The 22617-nt window shown below is 54.9% G+C and overlaps 1 protein-coding gene across 1 annotated transcript; it reads left to right on the plus strand.

Annotated features, from left to right (window-relative positions):
* Positions 1 to 77: 77 nt before the first annotated feature.
* On the plus strand, positions 78 to 21774 carry LOC144735793 (uncharacterized). The gene is made up of 9 exons (XM_078618314.1): positions 78 to 206; positions 1329 to 1518; positions 5538 to 5703; positions 14017 to 14213; positions 17399 to 17589; positions 18043 to 18235; positions 18465 to 18580; positions 20949 to 21112; positions 21336 to 21774. Exons 2-9 carry the CDS (start codon positions 1437 to 1439, stop codon positions 21772 to 21774), a joined length of 1548 nt encoding a protein of 515 aa, XP_078474440.1. The 5' UTR covers positions 78 to 206; positions 1329 to 1436.
* The last annotated feature ends 843 nt before the right edge of the window (positions 21775 to 22617 follow it).

Raw genomic sequence — 22617 nt, forward strand, 5'->3', positions numbered from 1 at the left:
TGGCGCTGGGAATTTTCTTACTCAAATGTCGCGTGGCCGAGCCCTCGAGGGCAGCGGGGGTTAAGTGGGGGGGGGGCTTAGTCATCAGCCTCAAGAGTCGATGACTATTGGGGCTCCGTCGAGCTCGCTTGCTCAGTCGGGTGAGGCGAGCGGAGCGAGGCGTCCACTCGAGACGACGCGCGTGCACGCGGTACACGCACACGCAGGTAAACGCGCACGCGCCACCTACACGCCCATGCACACAGAGGCACGCGCACACACAGAGGCACGCGCACACACAGAGGCACGCGCACACACAGAGGCACGCGCACACACAGAGGCACGCGCACACACAGAGGCACGCGCACACACAGAGGCACGCGCACACACAGAGGCACGCGCACACACTGGCACACGAAACACACAGAGGCACGCGCACACACAGAGGCACGCGCACACACAGAGGCACGCGCACACACTGGCACACGAAACACACAGAGGCACGCGCACACACAGAGGCACGCGCACACACAGAGGCACGCGCACACACAGAGGCACGCGCACACACAGAGGTCACCCATAGAGTCTTAATGGACCGTTAAGGCAAGTGCTAAGAAGCTACACGTGGGGTGGGTGGCCAGCACCACGCCCGGCCGCCTTTGTCTCCAAAGGGGGGATGTTTACACACCGCACCAGGTACTCATTTGAGGCTGAGTCGACCTAGGGGGGGGTGTAAGGACTGGTTCAGAAAAGCGTCACTGGCGTTGGCCGAGAGCGAGAATCGAAGTCGGTTCGCCGGGTGAGTCGCGCAGCGCGCTAACCACTGCGCCACCGCTCCCCACTCGCATGTATACACCAAGACACACATACACGTGAATACACACACCACACACACACACCTACACACACACACCTACACACACACCTACACACACACACACCTACACACACACCTACACACACACCTACACGCACACACATACATACACACACACCTACACACACACACACCTACACACACACACCTACACACACACCACACACCTACACACACACACACACCTACACACACCTACACACACCTACACACACCTACACACACCTACACACACACACCTACACACACCTACACACACACCTACACGCACACACACACACACCTACACACACACCTACACACCTACACACACCTACATACCTACACACCACACACACACACACCTACACACACACACACCTACACACACACCTACACATACCTACACACACACACCGACACACACACCTACACGCACACACAACTACACACACACCCACACACACACCTACACGCGCTATTTTACGGGAAGGGAAGGAACTGCGCTGGAGACGAGGAGAGGAAGACGCTCCCCCGCCGAGTTGGGACGAGCCTGGAGACATCGCGGGAGGGGCAGGAGGAGGAACACGCCCGCAGATCCATGGCTCGCCTCGCGATCTCCCTCCACGCCATCATCGTCGTCGCCATGAGCCGCTCCGTCGCCACGGCAGCTGTGCACCCAGGTGAGACGGCCCACGACTCGCGCACACAAAGACGCCCGTGCAGCCTGCGACAGGCTGCTGGGGCAAGTGCTCTTAGCGAGCAGCACCTGTGAAGGCCGGCACGGCACACGGGGGGGAGGGTGGCCAGCACCACGCCCGGCCGCCTTTGTCTCCCCACACCCCGCACCAGGTACAGCTGTACTCATTTTAGGCTGGGTCGACCTAGGGGGGAGACAAGACCACGCAGCGGTTAGCGCGCTGCGCTCCGAACCTGGCGGCCCGGGTTCGATTCCCGCTCACGGCCCTCAACGGTGACGATTATCTGAACCGGTCCTGGGCCTCCCCTAGGTCGACTCAGCCTCAAATGAGTACCCGGTAAGTGTGTAAACATCGCCACTGGGGAGACAAAGGCGGCCGGGGAATGGTGTTGGCCACCCACCCCCTCGTGTGCCGTGCCAGCCTTCATAGGTGCTCGCTAACAGCACTTGCCCCTGCAGTCTGTTAAGGCTATACGGGGGATATTTGTCTTTGTGTACGCGCGTGTGTGTATGTGTGTACACGCGTGTGTATGTGTGTACACGCGTGTGTGTGTGTGTGTACACGTGTGTGTGTGTACACGCGTGTGTGTGTGTACGTGTACACGTGTGTTTGTGCCGCCCCTGCGAGTTGCTGACGGGGAATGCGTCATTCGCGCCGTGACATCACCAGCACGGGCCCCGCCTCCTGCTGCTGCTGCTGCTGCTGTTCCGAGAAACACAGCGAGCACCCCCTCCCCCGCAGCCCCGCCCCTCCCCCACAGCTCCCCCGCAGCCCCGCCCCTCCCCCACAGCCCCTCCCCTCCCCCTCAGCCCCTCACCTCAGCCCCTCCCCTCGCCCACCCCTCGCCCACCCCTCCCTCATTGCCCCCCTCCGCAACTGCCCCTCTCCTTCCCGACCCCCCCCTCTCCACCCCCCCCCTTTCCACCCCCCCCCCCACAAACTTCTCGGCAAAGCGCGGCCTCCCACGTGGAACGCTGATGCCACATCTGCGGTGACGTGAAGCAGGGTCATTGCCCGAAACGTCGCGGCGTTCATTGATGAACGCGTTGAGTCACTGTCGGCTGTGCCGTGCACCACCACTGCCAACCCAGCAGCAGCAGCCAGCGGCATTTAAATCGTGAGCTCCGTGGTGCGTTCATATCCCATCCCTACAACGATTCTCGTTATTTGACTGTCATTGTTATTTGACCAGCAGGGTAAGGCCCACACCGGGGCTACGTGAACTCGCTTTCAGGAGCGGCCTGGCGCTCACTCATGATAGCCCAAAGAAGTGGCTCGTCATCATTAAACCTCCTTTGCCAGTACCAAAATATAATGAGGTTTTTCCCCCTTTTTTCTGGCAACAAAACTGAAACCTTTTTACGAGGATTCATGTCTGCATTAACCACAATACTTGCAGTCAAAATGCAAACAAAAAACACACTCTGATAATCTATGCATTGTCTTCTTGATTCTTTCTGTAAAGTCACGTAGACGGGAAATAATAAAAAATAAAACAATATAAAATACAATTCTCACGACGTTTCGGCCACAACACAAGCAGCCGTCCTCAGGTGAAAAAAAAATATGCATTGTCCTTGAAACTGATTGGTCCACACCAGAGACGGCTTTCTTTTGAGCCTCCTCTCAATTGGTGCTCGACCAGAGGACGCTAAAAGGCGCACAGCTCACAGACAATGCTGCACTATCAAAGTAATGAGGGCTCGGGGTGAGCATATCTTGGTACTGGCAAAGGAGGTCTAATGATGTAGATGCTCAGTGCATTGTCTTTGAGCTGTGGACGCCTTTTGGAGTCCTCTGGCCGAGCACCAATTGGGTCAAGGCTCAAAAGAAAGCTGTCTCTGGTGTGGACCAATCAGTTTCAAGGACAATGCATATATTATCAGAGTGTTTTTTGTTAACATTTGACCGCAAGTATTGTGGTGAATGCAGACGTGAATCCTTGTAAAATGTTTCAGTTTTGTTTCCCGAAAAAAAGGGAAAAACCCATTTTATTATTATAAGTGGCTCGTCGTCGTTATCGTCGTCGTCGCGTGGAAATGTATTGTCGCAGCTAAATAAGGGAGTGCGCTTCAAAAGAATGTTCACACTTCTGAGAATTGGCAACAATTACCGCAGGAAATGTGCCGCCTCCGGGCTCTGGAGACCACCTGGAGACGATTCCAGGCCACGCGTTGACAATGATGGCGAACGAGTGGAGACTTTTTGAAGCTACTAACATTACATTTGTTATCACATTATCAGTGTATTATCCGTTCTTTTTCCATAAAAAAGCGATAGTCCCATGTTTAAAAAAAATTGAAGCACCCTGTGCTCTAAACACGTGGTGTTGATTCTAAATGTTGGAGGGGGAAAAACCGGAGGACCCGGAGAAAAATCCACGCACGCGACCACGGGGAGAGAGACACTCAAACTCCAAATTCACAGCAGCAGGCGTCAAAGTCGGGATCCAACCCACGACCTCCTGTAGACCAGGCGAGGTAGTTAACATCTCCTAGCCACCGTGATGATGATGAGAGAGACACGCAAACTCCAAATATACAGCAGCAGGCGTCAGGGTTGTGATCGAACCCACGACCTCCTGTAGACCAGGCGAGGTAGTTAACATATCCTAGCCACCGTGATGATGATGAGAGAGACATGCAAACTCCAAATATACAGCAGCAGGAGTCAGGGTTGGGATCGAACCCACGACCTCCTGTATACCAGGCGAGGTAGTTAACATCTCCTCGCCACCGTGGCGGCAGTAGGAGTTGATGGCCGATCCGGCACTCACCGAGTCACCAGCTCACTCGCTCGCTCACCGGCGGTCAGACGCCTCCCTGTCGCCCTTCTCTCGCTACTACCACTGCGACTACCACTACTACCACTACTACTACCACTGCTACCACTACTACCACTACTACTACCACTACTACTACCACTACTACCACTACTACTACCACTGCTACCACTACTACCACTACTACTACCACTGCTACTACCACTGCTACTACCACTACTACTACCACTGCTACTACCACTACTACTACCACTACTACTACCACTACTACTACTACAACTACCACTACTACTACCACTACTACTACCGCTACTACCACTACTACTACCACTATTACTACCACTGCTACTACCACTACTACTACAACTACTACCACTACTACCACTACTACCACTACTACTACCGCTGCTACTACCACCACTACTACTACCACTACTACTACCACTATTACTACCACTACTACTACCACTACTACTACCACTACTACCACTACCACTGCTACTCCCACTGCTACTACCACTACTACTACCACTACCCCTGCTACTACCACTACTACTACCACTACCACTGCTACTACCACAACTACTACCACTACCACTGCTACTACCACTACTACTACCACTGCTACTACCACTACTACTACCACTACCACTGCTACTACCACTACTACTACCACTACCACTGCTACTACCACTGCTACTACCACTACTACTACCACTGCTACTACCACTACTACTACCACTACTACTACCACTGCTACTACCACTACTACTACCACTACCACTGCTACTACCACTGCCACTGCTACTACCACTGCTACTACCACTGCTACTACCACTACCACTGCTACTGCTACTACCACTGTGGATACAGGCTGCGGCATGGACGCCGTGCAGGAGAAACGTCGAATGCGCGAAGGGGCGTGGGGGGCGGTGAGAGGGGGATGTCAGCTTTTAACACAACACGTGCCTCACTATCACACTACACACTGACACCACGCAACACGCTGTGCCGCAATAAGGCTGCTGATGAGACACCCGAATGCCGAAACCGGTCAAGAGGTTGCATTCAAACGAAAGAAAACGCCGCCCCTTCTAATTGTGGTCAAAGCACAGACGGTTCGGGCTGTGCCCTCCTCGTGCTATGCAGGTCAACTGTCCCCTCTCTAACCCACCTGTCCCCCTCTCTCCCATGCGTACCCCACCCCCCCCCCCAAAAGTGTCCCCCACTCCGGGACCCCTGACCCCCAGCCAGGGGGGCTCCGTGACTAAGTGCGCTCCCCCGCGTCACGTGACCATCAGCTCGCGGGACTTCAACCACGTGCTCAGCTGGGAGCCCCCCGAAGGGGGCGGGGCCGACACCACGTACAGGGTGCAGCTCCTCAGGTGAGGTGACCCACCCCCACCCACACCCACACCCCCACCCACACCCCCACCCCCACCCACACCCACACCCCCACCCACACCACCACCCACACCACCACCCACACCATCACCCACACCCCCACCATCACCCACACCCCCACCCACACCACCACCCACACCCCCACCCCAACCCACACCCCCACCACCACCCACACCACCACCCACACCACCACCCACACCACCACCCACACCCACACCACTACCCACACCCCCACCCACCACCCACACCCCCACCCACACCCCCACCCCCACCCACCACCCACACCCCCACCCACACCCCCACCCACACCCCCACCCACACCCCCACCCCCACCCACACCCCCACCCACACCACCACCCACACCCACACCACTACCCACACCCCCACCCACCACCCACACCCCCACCCACATCCAAACCCCCACCCACACCACCACCCACACCCCCACCAACACCACCACCCCCACCCACACCCCCATCCACACCCCCACCCACACCCCCACCCACACCCCCACCCACACCCCCACCCACACCCCCATCCACACCCCCACCCACACCCCCACCCACACCGCCATCCCCACCCCCACCCACACCCCCACCCACACCACCACCCACCCACACCCCCACTCACACCGCCACCACCACCCACCCACACCCCCACCCACACCACCACCCACCCACACCCCCACCCACACCACCACCCACCCACACCCCCACTCACACCCCCACCCACACCCCCACCCACACCCCCACTCACACCCCCACCCCCACCCACACCCCCACCACCACCCACCCCCACTCACACCCCCACCCACGCCCCCACTCACACCCCCACCCACACCCCCACCTACACCCCCACCCACACCGTGCAGATTCCAGATCAACAAAGACGACAGAAACGCCGGATGGGCGCGTCTCTGGGCAGTCTGTCCAAGCTCTGTGGTCCTATGTTGGAAGGGTGGGCCAACTCCACGAACGAGCCGGTTGTATACACGGGGCGAGGCGACCGGAGCGCGTGGGGAGCACCCACGGCGCAATGCGAGCGGCAGGCAACACTCAAACCCCCGTACAGAAGATGCAGGGCAACCCGCTTGCTCACTCACACGGAGATCAAATCAAGGCTGAACCCGCTTCCTCACTCACATGGAGATCAAGTGAAGACTGAACACCGCTTCCTCACTCACACGGAGATCAAGTGAAGACTGAACACCGCTTCCTCACTCACATGGAGATCAAGTGAAGACTGAACACCGCTTGCTCACTCACATGGAGATCAAGTGAAGACTGAACACCGCTTCCTCACTCACACGGAGATCAAGTGAAGACTGAACACTGCTTCCTCACTCACATGGAGATCAAGTGAAGACTGAACACCGCTTCCTCACTCACACGGAGATCAAGTGAAGACTGAACACTGCTTCCTCACTCACATGGAGATCAAGTGAAGACTGAACACCGCTTCCTCACTCACACGGAGATCAAGTGAAGACTGAACACTGCTTCCTCACTCACATGGAGATCAAGTGAAGACTGAACACCGCTTCCTCACTCACACGGAGATCAAGTGAAGACTGAACACCGCTTCCTCACTCACATGGAGATCAAGTGAAGACTGAACACTGCTTGCTCACTCACACGGAGATCAAGTGAAGACTGAACACTGCTTCCTCACTCACACGGAGATCAAGTGAAGACTGAACACCGCTTCCTCACTCACACGGAGATCAAGTGAAGACTGAACACTGCTTCCTCACTCACATGGAGATCAAGTGAAGACTGAACACCGCTTCCTCACTCACACGGAGATCAAGTGAAGACTGAACACTGCTTCCTCACTCACATGGAGATCAAGTGAAGACTGAACACCGCTTCCTCACTCACACGGAGATCAAGTGAAGACTGAACACCGCTTCCTCACTCACACGGAGATCAAGTGAAGACTGAACACTGCTTCCTCACTCACACGGAGATCAAGTGAAGACTAAACACTGCTTCCTCACTCACATGGAGATCAAGTGAAGACTGAACACCGCTTCCTCACTCACATGGAGATCAAGTGAAGACTGAACACCGCTTGCTCACTCACATGGAGATCAAGTGAAGACTGAACACCGCTTCCTCACTCACACGGAGATCAAGTGAAGACTGAACACCGCTTGCTCACTCACATGGAGATCAAGTGAAGACTGAACACCGCTTCCTCACTCACATGGAGATCAAGTGAAGACTGAACACCGCTTGCTCACTCACACGGAGATCAAGTGAAGACTGAACACCGCTTCCTCACTCACATGGAGATCAAGTGAAGACTGAACACCGCTTGCTCACTCACATAGAGATCAAGTGAAGACTGAACACCGCTTCCTCACTCACACGGAGATCAAGTGAAGACTGAACACTGCTTCCTCACTCACATGGAGATCAAGTGAAGACTGAACACCGCTTCCTCACTCACACGGAGATCAAGTGAAGACTGAACACTGCTTCCTCACTCACACGGAGATCAAGTGAAGACTGAACACTGCTTCCTCACTCACACGGAGATCAAGTGAAGACTGAACACCGCTTGCTCACTCACATGGAGATCAAGTGAAGACTGAACACCGCTTCCTCACTCACACGGAGATCAAGTGAAGACTGAACACCGCTTCCTCACTCACATGGAGATCAAGTGAAGACTGAACACCGCTTGCTCACTCACATGGAGATCAAGTGAAGACTGAACACCGCTTCCTGACTCACACGGAGATCAAGTGAAGACTGAACACCGCTTCCTCACTCACATGGAGATCAAGTGAAGACTGAACACCGCTTCCTCACTCACACGGAGATCAAGTGAAGACTGAACACCGCTTCCTCACTCACATGGAGATCAAGTGAAGACTGAACACCGCTTGCTCACTCACACGGAGATCAAGTGAAGACTGAACACCGCTTCCTCACTCACATGGAGATCAAGTGAAGACTGAACACCGCTTCCTCACTCACATGGAGATCAAGTGAAGACTGAACACCGCTTCCTCACTCACATGGAGATCAAGTGAAGACTGAACACCGCTTCCTCACTCACATGGAGATCAAGTGAAGACTGAACACTGCTTGCTCACTCACACGGAGATCAAGTGAAGACTGAACACCGCTTCCTCACTCACATGGAGATCAAGTGAAGACTGAACACCGCTTGCTCACTCACACGGAGATCAAGTGAAGACTGAACACCGCTTGCTCACTCACATGGAGATCAAGTGAAGACTGAACACCGCTTGCTCACTCACACGGAGATCAAGTGAAGACTGAACACTGCTTCCTCACTCACACGGAGATCAAGTGAAGACTGAACACTGCTTCCTCACTCACATGGAGATCAAGTGAAGACTGAACACCGCTTCCTCACTCACATGGAGATCAAGTGAAGACTGAACACCGCTTGCTCACTCACACGGAGATCAAGTGAAGACTGAACACCGCTTCCTCACTCACATGGAGATCAAGTGAAGACTGAACACCGCTTGCTCACTCACACGGAGATCAAGTGAAGACTGAACACCGCTTGCTCACTCACATGGAGATCAAGTGAAGACTGAACACCGCTTCCTCACTCACACGGAGATCAAGTGAAGACTGAACACTGCTTCCTCACTCACACGGAGATCAAGTGAAGACTGAACACTGCTTCCTCACTCACATGGAGATCAAGTGAAGACTGAACACCGCTTCCTCACTCACATGGAGATCAAGTGAAGACTGAACACCGCTTGCTCACTCACATGGAGATCAAGTGAAGACTGAACACCGCTTCCTCACTCACATGGAGATCAAGTGAAGACTGAACACCGCTTCCTCACTCACACGGAGATCAAGTGAAGACTGAACACCGCTTGCTCACTCACATGGAGATCAAGTGAAGACTGAACACCGCTTCCTCACTCACATGGAGATCAAGTGAAGACTGAACACCGCTTGCTCACTCACATGGAGATCAAGTGAAGACTGAACACCGCTTCCTCACTCACATGGAGATCAAGTGAAGACTGAACACCGCTTGCTCACTCACATAGAGATCAAGTGAAGACTGAACACCGCTTCCTCACTCACACGGAGATCAAGTGAAGACTGAACACTGCTTCCTCACTCACATGGAGATCAAGTGAAGACTGAACACCGCTTCCTCACTCACACGGAGATCAAGTGAAGACTGAACACTGCTTCCTCACTCACACGGAGATCAAGTGAAGACTGAACACTGCTTCCTCACTCACACGGAGATCAAGTGAAGACTGAACACCGCTTGCTCACTCACATGGAGATCAAGTGAAGACTGAACACCGCTTCCTCACTCACACGGAGATCAAGTGAAGACTGAACACCGCTTCCTCACTCACATGGAGATCAAGTGAAGACTGAACACCGCTTGCTCACTCACATGGAGATCAAGTGAAGACTGAACACCGCTTCCTGACTCACACGGAGATCAAGTGAAGACTGAACACCGCTTCCTCACTCACATGGAGATCAAGTGAAGACTGAACACCGCTTCCTCACTCACACGGAGATCAAGTGAAGACTGAACACCGCTTCCTCACTCACATGGAGATCAAGTGAAGACTGAACACCGCTTGCTCACTCACACGGAGATCAAGTGAAGACTGAACACCGCTTCCTCACTCACATGGAGATCAAGTGAAGACTGAACACCGCTTCCTCACTCACATGGAGATCAAGTGAAGACTGAACACCGCTTCCTCACTCACATGGAGATCAAGTGAAGACTGAACACCGCTTCCTCACTCACATGGAGATCAAGTGAAGACTGAACACTGCTTGCTCACTCACACGGAGATCAAGTGAAGACTGAACACCGCTTCCTCACTCACATGGAGATCAAGTGAAGACTGAACACCGCTTGCTCACTCACACGGAGATCAAGTGAAGACTGAACACCGCTTGCTCACTCACATGGAGATCAAGTGAAGACTGAACACCGCTTGCTCACTCACACGGAGATCAAGTGAAGACTGAACACCGCTTCCTCACTCACACGGAGATCAAGTGAAGACTGAACACCGCTTGCTCACTCACATGGAGATCAAGTGAAGACTGAACACCGCTTCCTCACTCACATGGAGATCAAGTGAAGACTGAACACCGCTTCCTCACTCACACGGAGATCAAGTGAAGACTGAACACCGCTTCCTCACTCACATGGAGATCAAGTGAAGACTGAACACCGCTTGCTCACTCACATGGAGATCAAGTGAAGACTGAACACCGCTTGCTCACTCACACGGAGATCAAGTGAAGACTGAACACCGCTTCCTCACTCACATGGAGATCAAGTGAAGACTGAACACTGCTTGCTCACTCACACGGAGATCAAGTGAAGACTGAACACCGCTTCCTCACTCACATGGAGATCAAGTGAAGACTGAACACCGCTTGCTCAATCACATGGAGATCAAGTGAAGACTGAACACCACTTGCTCACTCACACGGAGATCAAGTGAAGACTGAACACCGCTTCCTCACTCACATGGAGATCAAGTGAAGACTGAACACCGCTTGCTCACTCACATGGAGATCAAGTGAAGACTGAACACCGCTTCCTCACTCACATGGAGATCAAGTGAAGACTGAACACCGCTTCCTCACTCACACGGAGATCAAGTGAAGACTGAACACCGCTTCCTCACTCACATGGAGATCAAGTGAAGACTGAACACCGCTTGCTCACTCACATGGAGATCAAGTGAAGACTGAACACCGCTTGCTCACTCACACGGAGATCAAGTGAAGACTGAACACCGCTTGCTCACTCACATGGAGATCAAGTGAAGACTGAACACCGCTTCCTCACTCACACGGAGATCAAGTGAAGACTGAACACCGCTTCCTCACTCACATGGAGATCAAGTGAAGACTGAACACCGCTTGCTCACTCACATGGAGATCAAGTGAAGACTGAACACCGCTTCCTCACTCACACGGAGATCAAGTGAAGACTGAACACTGCTTCCTCACTCACGTGGAGATCAAGTGAAGACTGAACACCGCTTCCTCACTCACATGGAGATCAAGTGAAGACTGAACACCGCTTGCTCACTCACATGGAGATCAAGTGAAGACTGAACACCGCTTTCTCATTCACATGGAGATCAAGTGAAGACTGAACACCGCTTGCTCACTCACATGGAGATCAAGTGAAGACTGAACACCGCTTCCTCACTCACACGGAGATCAAGTGAAGACTGAACACCGCTTCCTCACTCACACGGAGATCAAGTGAAGACTGAACACCGCTTCCTCACTCACATGGAGATCAAGTGAAGACTGAACACCGCTTCCTCACTCACACGGAGATCAAGTGAAGACTGAACACCGCTTCCTCACTCACACGGAGATCAAGTGAAGACTGAACACCGCTTCCTCACTCACACGGAGATCAAGTGAAGACTGAACACCACTTCCTCACTCACACGGAGATCAAGTGAAGACTGAACATCGTGGCCCCGGCCACAGATCAGGAGATGGCGATGTGGACGCTAACACCGGTGATGATCATTTGAGCCGGTCCTGGGCCTCCCCTAGGTGGACTCAACCTCAAATGAGTACCTGGTGCGGTGTGTAAACATCGCCACTGGGTAGACAAAGGCGGCCGAGCGTGGTGTTGGCCACCCACCTCAATAGGTGCGCCGTGCCGGCCTTTGTAGGTTCCACTCGCTTATCAGCACGACCACGAACACGAGTGACGACTATTTGTCTGTGTGCGTGTTGTGTGTGTTGTGTGCGTGTTGTGTGTGTTGTGTGTGTGTTGTGTGTGTTGTGTGCGTATTGTGTGTGTGTTGTGTGTGTTGTGTGCGTGTTGTGTGTGTTGTGTGTGTGTTGTGTGTGTTGTGTGCGTGTTGTGTGTGTTGTGTGTGCGTGTTGTCTGTGTGCATGTTGTGTGCGTGTTGTGTGTGTTGTGTGTGTGTTGTGTGCGTGTTGTGTGTGTGTTGTGTGTGTTGTGTGCGTGTTGTGTGTGCGTGTTGTATGTGTGTTGTGTGCATGTTGTGTGTGTTGTGTGTGTGTTGTGTGTGTGTTGTGTGTGTTGTGTGCGTGTTGTGTGTGTTGTGTGTGCGTGTTGTATGTGTGTTGTGTGCGTGTTGTGTGTGTTGTGTGCGTGTTGTGTGTGTTGTGTGTGTGTTGTGTGTGTTGTGTGCGTGTTGTGTGTGTGTTGTGTGTGTTGTGTGCGTGTTGTGTGTGTTGTGTGTGCGTGTTGTATGTGTGCGTGTTGTGTGTGTTGTGTGCGTGTTGTGTGTGTTGTGTGTGTGTTGTGTGTGTTGTGTGCGTGTTGTGTGTGTTGTGTGTGCGTGTTGTCTGTGTGCATGTTGTGTGTGTTGTGTGCGTGTTGTGTGTGTTGTGTGTGTGTTGTGTGTGTTGTGTGCGTGTTGTGTGTGTGTTGTGTGTGTTGTGTGCGTGTTGTGTGTGTTGTGTGTGTGTTGTGTGTGTTGTGTGCGTGTTGTGTGTGTGTTGTGTGTGTTGTGTGCGTGTTGTGTGTGCGTGTTGTATGTGTGTTGTGTGCATGTTGTGTGTGTTGTGTGCGTGTTGTGTGTGTTGTGTGTGTGTTGTGTGTGTTGTGTGCGTGTTGTGTGTGTTGTGTGTGCGTGTTGTATGTGTGTTGTGTGCGTGTTGTGTGCGTGTTGTGTGTGTTGTGTGCGTGTTGTGTGTGTTGTGTGTGTGTTGTGTGCGTGTTGTGTGTGTTGTGTGTGCGTGTTGTATGTGTGTTGTGTGCGTGTTGTGTGTGTTGTGTGCGTGTTGTGTGTGTTGTGTGTGTGTTGTTGTGTGCATGTTGTGTGTGTTGTGTGTGTGCGTGTTGTGTGTGTGTTGTGTGCGTGTTGTGTGTGTTGTGTGTGCGTGTTGTGTGTGTGGTGTGTGCGTGTTGTGTGTGTTGTGTGTGTGCGTGTTGTGTGTGTTATGTGTGTGCGTGTTGTGTGTGTGTTGTGTATGCGTGTTGTGTGTGTGTTGTGTGCTTGTTGTGTGTGTTGTGTGCGTGTCGTATGTGTTGTGTGTGTGCGTGTTGTGTGTTGTGTGTGTTGTGTGCGTGTTGTGTGTGTTGTGTGTGTGCATGTTGTGCGTTGTGTGCGTGTTGTGTGTGTGTTGTGTGCGTGTTATGTGTGTGTTGTGTGTGTGCGTGTTGTGTGTGTTATGTGTGTGTTGTGTGTGTGCGTGTTGTGTGTTGTGCGTGTTGTGTGTGTGTTGTGTGTGTGTGTGCGTGATGTGTGTGTGCGTGTTGTGTGCATGTTGTGTGCGTGTTGTCAGGAACGGGCAATCGTGGACGGAGGTGGCGCGCTGCGGGGGCCAGGGGGTGCTGCGCTGCCCCCTGGAACTGCACCACCCCGCCGAGCGCTACCGCGCCCGCGTGCAGGGGGGGGCCCCCACTGGGGGCGGGGGGCCCCCCACTGGGGGCGGGGCGCATTGCTGGGGGCTTTCCAAGTTCTTCAGACCGCTCGATGACAGTACGAGACACACGCACACCGCGTCACACACCGCGTCACACAACAACAACAACCGCCATTCGCCACTAAGTGGCGGTGATGTCACCACGACGCTTGTGCCAGGCTATGTGCACCTTGAGGCCACGTGAAGTGTCGAACGCCCGCTAGCAGGAGGTCACGGGGCAGACCCAGGTGCCACGGGTCGACTGATGTTCCATTAGGGGGGTCCACGTTTCGCAAGCGTAGAAGAGGGAATGACCGTGGCCGAGAAGACCTGAAGCTTCGTACGAAGTGATAGACCAGGTAGCTTCACACAGCGTTACGCAACCGATGAAAAGATAATGCCACTCGACTGATTCGGAGTGAGACCTCTGCTGTTAAACAGGAGCCGGTCATGAGCAGACTGCCAAGGTATGGGAAACTCTCCACTCTCTCCGCAACTGTCCTATCATCAATTGGGAGTTGTGGGAGAGGAGTGTCCGATGGTACAAAATATCCAGGTGGATGCTTAGTTTTGGTGGGGCTGATGGTAAGGCCCCACCTCTTGGTGGCAAGCTCCAGGTTCAGCAGCAGCGCCTCCAACTCCTCCTCTGAGTGAGCAGCAATTACCAGATCATCGGCATACATAACGTGGTTGAGCAATAGGGAGCCATCCCTTGACCGCACCCGGGCATCGATCAGCCTCCCATTGTATCTGTACCAAATGGAAATTCCTCCGGTACAGCTATTTAAGGCTTCACGAACAACGCGGTCAAAATAGATGTTAAATAATGTGGGAGCCAGAGGACATCCCTGTCACACCCCAAAGTGAACAGGGACTGGCTCTGACTCCCGGCCACGTAGTTTTACCCGGGCCCGCTCACCATCATGAAGGTCCTTAATGAGCGTGAGCAGAGGGTCAGGGACTCAGAAAGCACAAAGAACAACCCAGAGCCCAGGCCTACTGATGGTATCATAGGCCTTGACCAGGTCTATAAAGCAGAGATGTAGGTCTTGTTGGAATTCCCTATACCTCTGCTGTAGCAGACGGACAGAAAATATGGCATCTGCGCAGGACCGCCCTTTCTTGAACCCGCATTGGGGCTCCGCAAGCCTCTCCTCAGCGTGCCTAGGAAGGCGATGTTGAATAATCCTTGCCAGGACCTTTCCTGGCACACTGAGGAGTGAGATGCCCCTGTAGTTGTTACAGTCTGTGCGGTCCCCCTTCTTAAAGAGGGAGACCACCAGGGCATCCTTCCAATCCTGCTTAACCCGTCCAGTGGTCCAGACTGTTCCTTCCAATCCTGCTTAACCCGTCCAGTGGTCCAGACTGTTGTTATGATGTCATGTAGGGCAGTCTGCGCACAAACGCCACCCTCCCTCAGCATTTCACTTGGGAGATCATCTCTGCCCGGTGCCTTTCCTGGTCTCAGACTCTGGATCGCCTTCATTACTTCCTCAACAGATGGCTATTTGAGGCACCGCAGCCTCAGCAGGGTCATCCCCACTTTGTCCCATGATGTTTCCAGGCTGAGGGATTTTCCCTCCCCCAGGACCTCATAGAAATGCTCAGCAAATCTGCAAACCTTGGATCACCGTTCTTTCCCCTATTGATGGTAATAGGTGTGGCGCTGCAGGTTACTTTTTTGATGGAATTAAAGAGCGATTTGTGATCGTGGGCCACTGAGGCAGACTCCATCTCCTCATAATTGATAATAAAGTGTTTGGGTTAGATCGCGATATTTATTAATGTGTCTTAACCCTCCACCACCCGACACGGCCAATCAGCAAAAAAGTGTCACGTTGACTAAAGACAAATAGTTCACTACTTTAGCCCACTGGTGTGTTGAAGCGTGAAACCACAACATTTACAATTTTTGAGTACGACGTTTCGCTGGGAATTGCATCCAGCATCATCTAACCCAAAAACGTTATTATGAATAATATTGGTCGCGAAAGTCCATCTCCTCAGCAACCCGCGACCACCACCCATCCTTGCAGCGCCTCACGGCTCTCCGAACCTCCAAGCGAAGGCTGTGGTAAGCCTCCTCATTCTTCCAACGTGGGATGCTGTAGCCGATGGGAGTGGGCCTGTCGCTTTTTCTCAGCCAGGCTGAATACCTTCTCTGTCAGCCAGGGTCTCTGAGGAAGTCTGGACCGTGGACCCAAAGCAGCCATTGCAGCTGTATGAGCCAGTTCTAAACCTCGCCCATTTCCCCTCGACATCAGGAGTGGGGGACAATGCCAACCCCAGCTGCAAGTGATGATGAAATTCTCGCTTGCAACTTTCATCAGCTAGCTGAGACCATGCCACTAAGGGTTTGAATGGGGTCCTGGGTGTACACCCACCACCGGAGTGGAAGAATGGCAGGCGCATCTTACAGATGACAAGTCGATGGTCAGTGGGCAGATCAGCTCCACGGTAGGTCCTGGTATCAAGGACATGGGCCCGCATCCGCTGTTCCATCACTATGTAGTCCAGCAGATGTTCTTGCTTGGAACCGGGATGCATCCATGATGTGGTGTGGATGCCGGAACAGCGTGTCGGTAATCAAGGCCGTGGGCTGCACACAAATCTAGCAGCCTCCTGCCATTGTTATTGAGCTGATCTGGCCCATGCCTTCCAATTACTCCAGACCAGGTGCCAGCATCATGACCAACTCGGGCATTGAAGTCACCCAACAAGATGACTCTATCCCGAGGGGCCACTTAAGCCAGAACCTGTGACAGGAGGTCATAGAAGGCATCTGACTCATCGGCCTTGCCCGCATCCCTCCACGGATGTTCGTCTTCAGTGGGGGCATAAGTAACCACGACCACCACTCCCGCACACCTTGTCACACGCACCTCGTCACACACCTCGTCACAAACCTCAACACACACACCTCGTCACACACACACCTCGTCACACACACACATCTCAACACACACACCTCAACACACACATCGTCACACACACACATCGTCACACACCACGTCACACACACACCTCAACACACACACACATCGTCACACGCCTCGTCACACACACACCTCAACACACACACACATCGTCACACGCCTCGTCACACACACACCTCGTCACACACACACCTCGTCACACACACACCTCAACACACACACACATCGTCACACGCCTCGTCACACACACGCCTCTTCACACATCTCGTCACACGCACCGCGTCACACGCACGCATCTCACCAGACACGCCTCTTCGCTGCCCCAGCCCAGTGGAGTGCCCCCGAGGTGAGGGTTCGCGTGGAGGTAGACGAGGAGGTGGACGACGACGAGGTGGAGGCGAGGGTGCCGCGGGTGGTGGTGGCCCTGCGGGCCCCGGGGGCCCGGCCCGAGCTGTACCGCGGCGCCCGCTGGGACCTGCACGTGTGCCAGCTGCTGCCGCCCGCGGGTGGCACGTGGGTAACCCTCGCACACCCTCACCCCCTCGCACACCCTCACCATCACCAGCCTCACCAGCCTCACCATAAACCCCTCACCAGCCTCACCAGCCTCACCATCACACCCTCACCATCACCAGCCTCACCAGCCTCACCAGCCTCACCATCACACCCCGATACCCTCACCATCACACCCTCACCATCACCAGCCTCACCACCCTCACCAGCCTCACCATCACACCCCGACACCCTCACACCAACACTCTCACCATCACACCCCGACACCCTCACCATCACACCCTCACCCCCTCACACCGCTAGGGCAAGTCCCATTAGCGAGTAGCACCTACGAAGGCCGACACGGCGCTCACACATCTCCTGTGACCCCCACACCTTACCACCTGGGTCATCGTTCGTGACCCTTGCCTGGGTCATCACTCGTGACCTCCCGTGACCCCGCCCCTCCCCACGACAGAAGTGCCACCAGCAGCCGGACCAGCCGCTGGTGGAGGAGCTGGCGCTGCGGAAGGTGCTGGCCGGAGCGGAGCTGTGCGTGGAGGCCCGGCTCAAGTTGCAGTTCCCCCGCAAGTGGAGCGACCACTCGCGCCGCGCGTGCCTACAGATCCCGCCGCGGGCCACGGCGCGCTGGACGGGCCGCCACGCCGCCAGTAGGGACCCAGCCCCGCCCTCCCCGGCCACACCACACGACACGCACTGCACCACGTCGCACGCCACACCACTCCACTCCAGATGCCACGCCACGCGCCACCAGCACCTCCGATTAGCGCAGTTGGCTACGTGCGGGTGCGATGGTTCAACACCCACATGTGCACGACACGCCACCACAACACAGCACTCGCCACACCGCACGCCACTCCGTGTGTGTGTTGCGTGTAGACGCGTGGCTGGTGGTGGGGATGGTGGTGCTCTCGGTGCTGCTGCTGGCGCTGCTGCTGGGGGCGTGGGCCCTGCACTACGTGACAGAGGCTCCCGGCACCCTGCCACGCGTGCTGGTGAGCACACACACACACAAAGATCCCCCGTATAGCCTTAACAGACTGTTGGGGTAAGTGGTAATAGTGAGCACCTACAAAGGCCGGTACAGCACTCGGAGTGGGTGGTCAATACCATGCCTGGCTGCCTTTGTCTCCCCAGTGGCGATGTTTGCACATTGCCCCAGGTACTCCTAGAGGAGGCCCAGCACCGGTTCAGATCATTCTCATCACTGTTGTTGGCCGTGAGCGGGAATCAAACTCGGGTCGCCGGGTTCATAGAGCTAACCGCTACATCACCGCTCCCCCCCACACCACGCACGTACACACACACATACACACACCACACGTACACACACGTGCAAATAAACCACACGTACACATACCACGCACGTACACACACCACACACGTACACCACACACACGTACACACCACACACGTACACCACACACACATACATCACACACGTACACACCACACACCACACAACAACAACAACCGCCATTCGCCACTAAGTGGCGGTGACGTCACCACGACGCTTGTGCCAGGCCATGTGCACCCTGAGGCCACGTGAAGTGTAGAACGCCCGCTGGCAGGAGGTCACGGGGCAGACCCAGGTGCCACGGGTCGACTGACCGAGATGACCGAGACGACTGGCTGATGCACCACCTGTGCCCCCTACTGTGCCAACTTGCTGTGCTTTAGCCACCCGGCGCTCCGCTCGTTGTTGTGAGCGTCGCTCCTCCGCCCTCCGTTGTTGTTGGAGGGCGACTGCCTCCAACTGCCCAGTAGCGTCCTTCACGAGCCTCCTCCACTGAGGCCGATCTTGACACCGCTGGTACCAGTCATCGGCAAGTCCACTCAGCTCCACGTCCTCCTGTACCACATCACTCCATCTCTTCTCTAGCCCGTGCCGCGCCCGTTTAGCCCCCTCGATCCGGCCGAACAAAAGCTGTTTAGGCATGCGGTGGCCGGGCATGCGGGCTACATGACCCAGCCAACGCAGCCTTGCCTGCCGGAGGAGCTCACTGATGGGACTTTGCCCAGATCTTTCAAGGACTTGTGAGCTCCTCACACAATCCAGCCTGGTTAAACCCAGGATGGATCGTAGGCAGGCCAGCCTAAATGTTTCCAACCGGCGAAGATGCTCCACTAGGGGGGTCCACGTTTCGCAAGCGTAGAGAAGGGAGGGAATGACCGTGGCCGAGAAGACCTGAAGCTTCGTGCGGAGCGACAGACCAGGTAGCTTCCACACAGCGTTACGCAACCGATGAAAAGATATTGCCGCTCGACTGATTCGGAGTGAGACCTCTGCTGATAAACTGGAGCCGGTCATAAGCACACTGCCCAGGTATGGGAAACTCTCCACTCTCTCCACAACTGCCCCATCACCGATTGGGAGTTGTGGGAGTGGAGTGCCCGATGGTACAAAATACCCAGGCAGGTGCTTAGTTTTGGTGGGGCTGATGGTAAGGGTGCTTAGTTTTGGTGGGGCTGATGGTAAGGCCCCACCTCTTAGTGGCACGCTCCAGTCTCAGCAGCAGCGTCTCCAACTCCTCTTCTGAATGAGCAGCTATTACCAAATCATCGGCATACATAACGTGGTTGACCAATAGGGAGCCATCCCTTGATCGCACCCGGGCGTCGATCAGCCTCCCATTATATCTGTACCAAATGGTAATTCCCCCGGTACAGCTATTGAAGGCTTCACGAACTACGCAGTCGAAATAGATGTTAAATAATGTGGGAGCCAGAGGACATCCCTGTCGCACCCCAAGGTGTACAGGGAAAGGCTCCGACTCCCGGCCACGTAGTTTTACCCGGGCCCGCTCACCATCATGAAGGTCCTTAATGATCGTGAGCAGAGGGTCAGGGACTCCGAAAGCACGAAGAACAACCCAGAGCCCAGTCCTACTGATGGTATCATAGGCCTTGACCAGGTCAATAAAGCAGAGATGTAGGTCTTTTTGGAATTCCCTACACCTCTGCTGTAGCAGACGGACAGAAAATATGGCATCTGTGCAGGACCGCCCTTTCCTGAAACCGCATTGGGGCTCCGCAAGCCTCTCCTCAGCGTGCCTAGCAAGGCGATGTTGAATAATCCTTGCCAGGACCTTACCCGGCACACTGAGGAGTGAGATGCCCCTGTAGTTGTTACAGTCGGTACGGTCCCCCTTCCCACATACACCACACACGTACACCACACACGTACACCACACACACATACATCACACACGTACACACCACACACACACCACACACGTACACATCACACACACACCACACACACACCACACACACATCACACACGTACACACGTACACACACACTAACACGCCGTCCCCCACGTGTGACCCGTGCCGGTTCCCGCTGCTGGCGACGCTGCAGGCGACGCTGCTGGAGGCCGAGGTGAGACCCGGCAAGAGGCGGCCGCTTCACAGCGACAGCCGCCCTCTTCACCCGCAGCACGGCGGCGGCGACGAGAGGGAGGACGAGCGGGGGGGCGACGAGGGGGGCGACGGCGACGAGGGGGGCGATGACGAGGGGGGAGGGCGACGAGGGGGAGGGCGACGAGGGCGGCGATGACGAGGGGGAGGGCGACGAGGGGGAGGGCGACGAGGGGGAGGGCGACGAGGGGGAGGGTTACGTGGGGGGCGATGCCGAGGGCGTGGACGACGACGAGGGGGACGATGGGTACGCAAGCGTCGTGTGCGGGTTCCCCGCCCCCCCGGTCTCATGGCAGGCGCACGGCGCGCGCTGCCCCTCATCCGACAGCGGCTACACCTCTCAGCTCCCGTACTCCTCCTCGTCCTCCTCTTCGTCCTCCTCGTCCTCCTCCTCGCGCTACGTCAACGTGGCCGCCATCCTGGGCCTCCGCGGCGGCCGCGAGGCCGACGGCGCGACCCCGGGCTACGTCGCCGTGGGGCTGGCGAGCGGCGTGCCCGGCCGGCCGCCGTGCGGAGACGCGGGGCCGCCGGGCACCGAGGCATTGTGGGAAGACTGCGGCCGCCCCCCTGGACTTGCGGAACGAGGCACGGAGGGATTGTGGGAAAATTACGGCGGCCCCCCGAGAGTCGGAACAGAGGAATTCTGGGAGAATTATGGGGCCGTCGAAGATTATCGGCCCGGTCTCCCCTCCAGCACGACGGCCGGCGAGGACGAGGCAGCCAATCACAGCCAGGACGAGGATGGAGTGGCCCGGAAAATGGGCTGAAACACAGTAGGTGACGTCGTTCTGGGCAACAGCCTCCTGCAGGGACTCGCAGAATCAATAAGCAGACAACACACGCCTGCGTCCCATATCTCTCGCCCTGCCAACTAAAAATATAAAAGTACGTTTCACACATTCCGTCAGCCACACGGCCTGCCTTCATTTCAGAGTCGTTGGCAACGCAGAAGCAAAACTCTAGATGAGTGTCGACATCCAGTGTCTCATCAGTCATGCCAGGCTCGCTTGAATCGATGCAGGTGAACTACCACATGTTATAGGCAAGGCCCTGTGTTTCAGATAAGGGGGTCCTCGATCAACGCAAAAACAACACACAAGCGGAAAACTCGCCTCCTCTATTTATCCCTCCCCCAAGCGAGCCCGATGCCAAGTCTGGAAAACTGGCCCAGAATGTGATCTTGTGTTGAACAAATGTTGCCGAAATCCCAGAAAGCCAGCAGGGCTGATGGGATGTGGCAAAAAAAAAAACTTCATTTGTTATTTTACAGATGTGTTAATGAGACAGAGTGTCTGCTTATGTCTTCTTGGTTCTTTCGGCAAAGTCACGTAGAAGGGAAATAATACAATAATAAAACTAAAACATAATAAAATACAATTCTCACGACGTTTCGGCCACAACGCAAGCAGCCGTCCTCAGGTGAAGAACAGGGCTGTCGGAAAGACAGCGTCTTATTTAATTATGTTTTATTTTTTATTATTTTATTATTTCCCTTCTACGTGACTTTACCGAGAGAACCAAGAAGATGAATCCCAACAGTCACGAAAGCTTTAAATCGAAATTTGTCTGCGTATGCTCGAGTGAGACCCGGCCAGTCTCCTGTGCGAGGG

This window comes from Lampetra planeri, chromosome 57 (assembly GCF_965212315.1).
Source record: "Lampetra planeri chromosome 57, kcLamPlan1.2.h2, whole genome shotgun sequence".
Lineage (NCBI taxonomy): Eukaryota > Metazoa > Chordata > Hyperoartia > Petromyzontiformes > Petromyzontidae > Lampetra > Lampetra planeri.

What these genes read in the sequence shown, in the direction of transcription:
- LOC144735793 (XM_078618314.1), top strand. Translation starts at nt 1,437, where the DNA reads ATGGCTCGCCTCGCGATCTCCCTCCACGCCATCATCGTCGTCGCCATG. An exon ending in TACAGGGTGCAGCTCCTCAG is followed by an intron (nt 5,704 to 14,016) that starts GTGAGGTGACCC and finishes GCGTGTTGTCAG; the next exon opens with GAACGGGCAATCGTGGACGG. An exon ending in CTTCAGACCGCTCGATGACA is followed by an intron (nt 14,214 to 17,398) that starts GTACGAGACACA and finishes TCGCTGCCCCAG; the next exon opens with CCCAGTGGAGTGCCCCCGAG.